Source organism: Neodiprion pinetum, chromosome 5 (genome assembly GCF_021155775.2).
Source record: "Neodiprion pinetum isolate iyNeoPine1 chromosome 5, iyNeoPine1.2, whole genome shotgun sequence".
NCBI lineage: Eukaryota > Metazoa > Arthropoda > Insecta > Hymenoptera > Diprionidae > Neodiprion > Neodiprion pinetum.
Window position 1 is genome coordinate 17,969,682 of NC_060236.1, and position 4,144 is coordinate 17,973,825.

The 4,144-nt window shown below is 38.9% G+C and overlaps 1 protein-coding gene across 1 annotated transcript; it reads right to left on the reverse strand.

Annotated features, from left to right (window-relative positions):
- Positions 1 to 339: 339 nt before the first annotated feature.
- LOC124219468 (calpain-B-like) lies at positions 340 to 3,702 on the reverse strand. Its single transcript, XM_046627055.2, has 9 exons — positions 3,527 to 3,702; positions 3,290 to 3,380; positions 3,006 to 3,191; positions 2,731 to 2,918; positions 2,320 to 2,623; positions 1,645 to 1,808; positions 1,190 to 1,416; positions 915 to 1,075; positions 340 to 815 (listed from the first exon to the last, which is right to left on the reverse strand). Exons 2-9 carry the CDS (start codon positions 3,326 to 3,328, stop codon positions 522 to 524), a joined length of 1,563 nt encoding a protein of 520 aa, XP_046483011.1. The 5' UTR covers positions 3,329 to 3,380; positions 3,527 to 3,702; the 3' UTR covers positions 340 to 521.
- Between the last annotated feature and the right edge of the window lie 442 nt (positions 3,703 to 4,144).

Here is a 4,144-nt window from a genome sequence, read left to right on the forward strand (position 1 = left end):
AAAGAGGTTAATCTTGAAAGCAATTTGTAGAAATTGAGTTCTCTAAAAATTTTGTCATTTCAATTTTTGCTGTCGTTAATAGCTCCGCTGCTAAAAACGTTTTTCGAAGCGAGGTTGATGGCACTTTCCCCATTTTTACCACTGCGATTTTATATCAGTAAACTGTTAAACTTGAACGGTTTTAAAGATACAGACAAAGTGTTGCGAATTGCGATGGCGAGTTGATGTAGGGTGCAGAATTCTCATTTACTTTGCTTTGCTCGTTGTTCGATCATCACATCAACCGAGTAAATCAGCGAGTCGTAGAAGATGAAAGGATTGCAAAATGAACTTTCAGCGTGAAAATTATTCAATCTGATAAAGTTTATTTTAACGAATGAATAGTCTCATTTTAGAAGGTTAAACTTATTATTTTCCGTATGCGTCCTGTGCTTACGATCGATTTCAGTAACCTGAATCATAGCCCTTGCAAAGTAGGAAATCCCAGACGTTGGAGTTGGTATAACGGAAATGAATAAGATTCACTCATACTTTCTTCGCGGTGCTAAATTACTGGTCATCAACGCTTCGTTTACATTGGGTATGTTCCCGAAGAAAACCCTGAGTAAGAATTCTTCTTCTTCATTGGTACTGAGTTCGTATTCTTCACCTTCGAGGTTGTAAATACAGGGAATAATGCAATAAGTTCCGGGTTTCAATTTAAACAAATTGTAGACTTCACGGAGTGGTGCTCCTGCTCCGGATCCTGAAATCGGCTGGTTTTTCTTGAAGAAATTGGCAGTCAATGGCTCCGGTAATTTATTCGGATACCTCAGCTGTTCGAAAATATTTCACAGTGCTTAGTTTTCACTTGTCAGATTGTTTAGATTCTATTTTTTCGGGTTTCTTCATAGTAATTGAAATTGCAAACATACGTGATAAATTTCCAGTCCAACTGTGAGATCAGTAGCTCGTTTTATTCTTCGATTCTTCTGCATCAGTGCAACTATGACTGCGCATTTACCGTCCTCCGTGTCCGGATTTTTTAAGGTAATACGATACTGCGTGTTTTGGCTCAATATCTTTGATGCTGCGTCTGAATATGGTGAAGCAAACCACAAGATTCAATAACGATGAATTATGTCTTAGACGATTCAAGTGGGTTGGAAAACAAAATTTACAATCGTACGAATGCTTCGAGATACCGTACCCAAATAATTAGTGCTTTCGAGTGTCTGTGTGCGACGTATCCATTTTCCTTCAAACACCTTTGACTTACGATTCTCGTTACCTTCGCCAAGAAAGGGCAAGTGGCAAATCTCGATTCTGGCGAAATATTGAGGAACCATTGCGTAAGGTATGAAAAATTCACCGTCAGCGTCAGGCTTAAAATCAAGTGCCTTTCTCATATCAGCATCAACAGTCCAAACTGCGTCCCTGTCGAAAAATTGATTTATCCAACGATTTACTCATCAGCTGTGGATTAGCCGTACAGAACAACCGTTAAGAGGAATTTCAATGGTTCAGGTAATATCCTTTAAGATTCAAACCTTTGTGTTAATGTCTTAAGAATCGGAATCATGAAAGAAAATCTTCAATCATAAGTGCTTCACTACCACGTATTGTCACAATTGGGTGTGGGAAATTTTTCTGAAATATGCCTACTTGTCCCCAAATGGTCCACTCCATTCCCGGTGATCACCCCACGGGTTTCTCATCCGCAGTAACTGTTGTCCCTTGTAATTCACGACTCCGGTGATACTGTAACCGTGTTGCGGCCAAATGCTCTTGTAGAAGCCTCCGCATGACTTTTTCTTCCGTTCGAAGCACTGCAAGAATTATCACACTCAGGTACGGTACTGCTTCGTTATAAGAGAATTTCCTCTTCGTTCCTGAGATCTCCCAACCTTGTCGCGGACTTCTCCTCATAAACGAACGAGCGATTGCGTTGAATCTTACGTGCTGAGACACCGAATTAGTTTACACAAGTGTCATTCTCTTACAACGAGGAGTGGTGATGATCATCGACACACTCACACATATATTCCAGGCAGTAACGAAGGAACGCTTCGGCGACTAATTTCTTGGAATCTTATTCCTCTGACCGCTCTCATGTTCTCTTATAACGAGGTAGTACTATGCTCTGTATGTGCCGATGATGTTCAGTGGTCAAGAAATTAAAGGGGTCATAACAATTGGATTTTTCTTGCGATGCACGGACCAATCGTTCGGAAGCAAAAGCTTACAGGGAAACTTGAATTACTCAATTTACTTTGACAATGGTGTGAAAGACGAGTAAGGTGAAGAAAAACAACATCGGTCAGGTTTACGATTACTCACCTTTGAGCCGCACACCATGAGGGCATGATTCTCATGAGCTTTCAGCAAAGTGTCGAAAGAAAGCTGGCTGGTTTCATCCAAAGGGTAGAACAACGCTAGTCCTCCGGTAAAATCTTCCAAGGCTTCGGAAGCTCGACCATCTTCCAAGGCCTCCCAGGATCCATAGAGTTTCGCGTAAGCTTTGACAACCAGGGAAATCCAGAATTCGTTAGTTTCTGGTGAGCGTGAACATAACAAGCCTCGCGAATCAGTCGGCAAAAAATCGTCAATCACAATCTCCACCCATTTTCCGTAATGCCAAAATCTGTTTATACAAAAAGAAAAAAAAAATCACAATCAGGCGATTCGAACAGCCAGATTGAATTATTACCCGGTATTTCATCGCTAATAAATTCTTTATGCGTTGAGTACCTGAAGTGAAATATTCCGGCATAGTTATCCTGGAAGCTTTGATCCTCCGGTACAACTTGATAGAATAATTTGGGGTTTGTTGTTAAAATTGGCAAACTAGCGATTACCCAACAATTATCGAACGCACGTTGCTGAGCGTCGAATCGTGAAATTCCGTCGACAAAGAATTGCGGGTTTTTTACTATTTGCTAGGAGAAAAACGTATTCAAATTCACATACGTGGCAGGGAATAAATTTTGTGTAGTTCTTTACACGCATTAAAAAGTGCAACTTACCCACGGACGTTTCCATACGATCTTCTCAGGGAATTTCTTTTTGTCATTTGGTATCCCGTTCGGAAATAAGGAAGAATCCTGCGCCGGGAATGATAAGTCGACAAACAAATTTGTCGTATCATTTTCGTCTGTTTTCTTTGCCAACCATTCTTTTCTGAGTTTATAAAAATCTTGACCGGCTTCATTCTATTTCGGAATCAATTCCAGTTTTTTAAAGACAGAGAAAAATGGCATGAAAAAAAAGACGCCGCTGAAGAATAAGCTAATTAAATGAGGGAACGTACCTTCGGAATTTTTTCAGTTGATTTGCGATCAGTGTTCATTTTTCCAGACTTAGAAATTGACCGAAAAGTCGATTCAAGTAACTTGATGCTTCTGTAAAGAAAGAACGAAATATTTATAATTTACGAACGTGAAGTGCAAGAAATTACACATCGTTAGATTTTGCGGCCTATTTTTCATACATGAATCTCAGTAAACAGCGATTCGGGCTACGACTCGAAGCATCATTTTAAACTCACCTAGATTTTCGGGTCCGCTTCACTGTAATTCAGCAGAAATATTTCTTTAATGTAGTCAAATTCGCAATGTTCAATTATTATTTCATTTTATATTTTTATCTTTGCTTTTGTCGAACAATCACCCAGAATGACTTCCAGCAAATTTAAACAAACAAGTATGGACGAGTCTATTGGATTGCAAGGTAACACCGAACTGTAGGAACTCGGTGGCGAGCAAGGTTTATAAAGAATTTACAACCGGAAACTCGACCGATAACTAAGAAATTCGGGAAATCAAGAACCGCAATCTTTGGATAAGTAGGGGATTCGATACGGCCACTTTTTGGCCTCTAATTATAATAATTATACTCACTTCGACTCTTTTAAATACACGGAGAGACTTTAAGTACGAATATTTGTTTTATTGCGCATGCAAAATTGACATAAAATGTATGAATTTAGGGATAATCGAGGTACTGTTACAAAAATTCGCATGTATAGTGTCTATGAAACTCCAGAGTTGATTTATCTTTTTAGAATAATTTATAAAATTATTAGAATCTTACGTTAAAAGAATTACAGCGTATGTAAATTTTCATATTAAAATCTGTAATGGACTCGAATAACAAAAATTAGTAC

Bases quoted from the DNA above. Each gene is read 5' to 3' on its own strand.
- LOC124219468 (XM_046627055.2), bottom strand. From the start codon at position 3,328: ATGAACACTGATCGCAAATCAACTGAAAAAATTCCGAAG. The intron at 2,919-3,005 runs GTAAGTTGCACT...TTTTTCTCCTAG, and splicing joins TCGTATGGAAACGTCCGTGG to CAAATAGTAAAAAACCCGCA. The intron at 1,076-1,189 runs GTACGGTATCTC...CACCATATTCAG, and splicing joins CGAAAGCACTAATTATTTGG to ACGCAGCATCAAAGATATTG.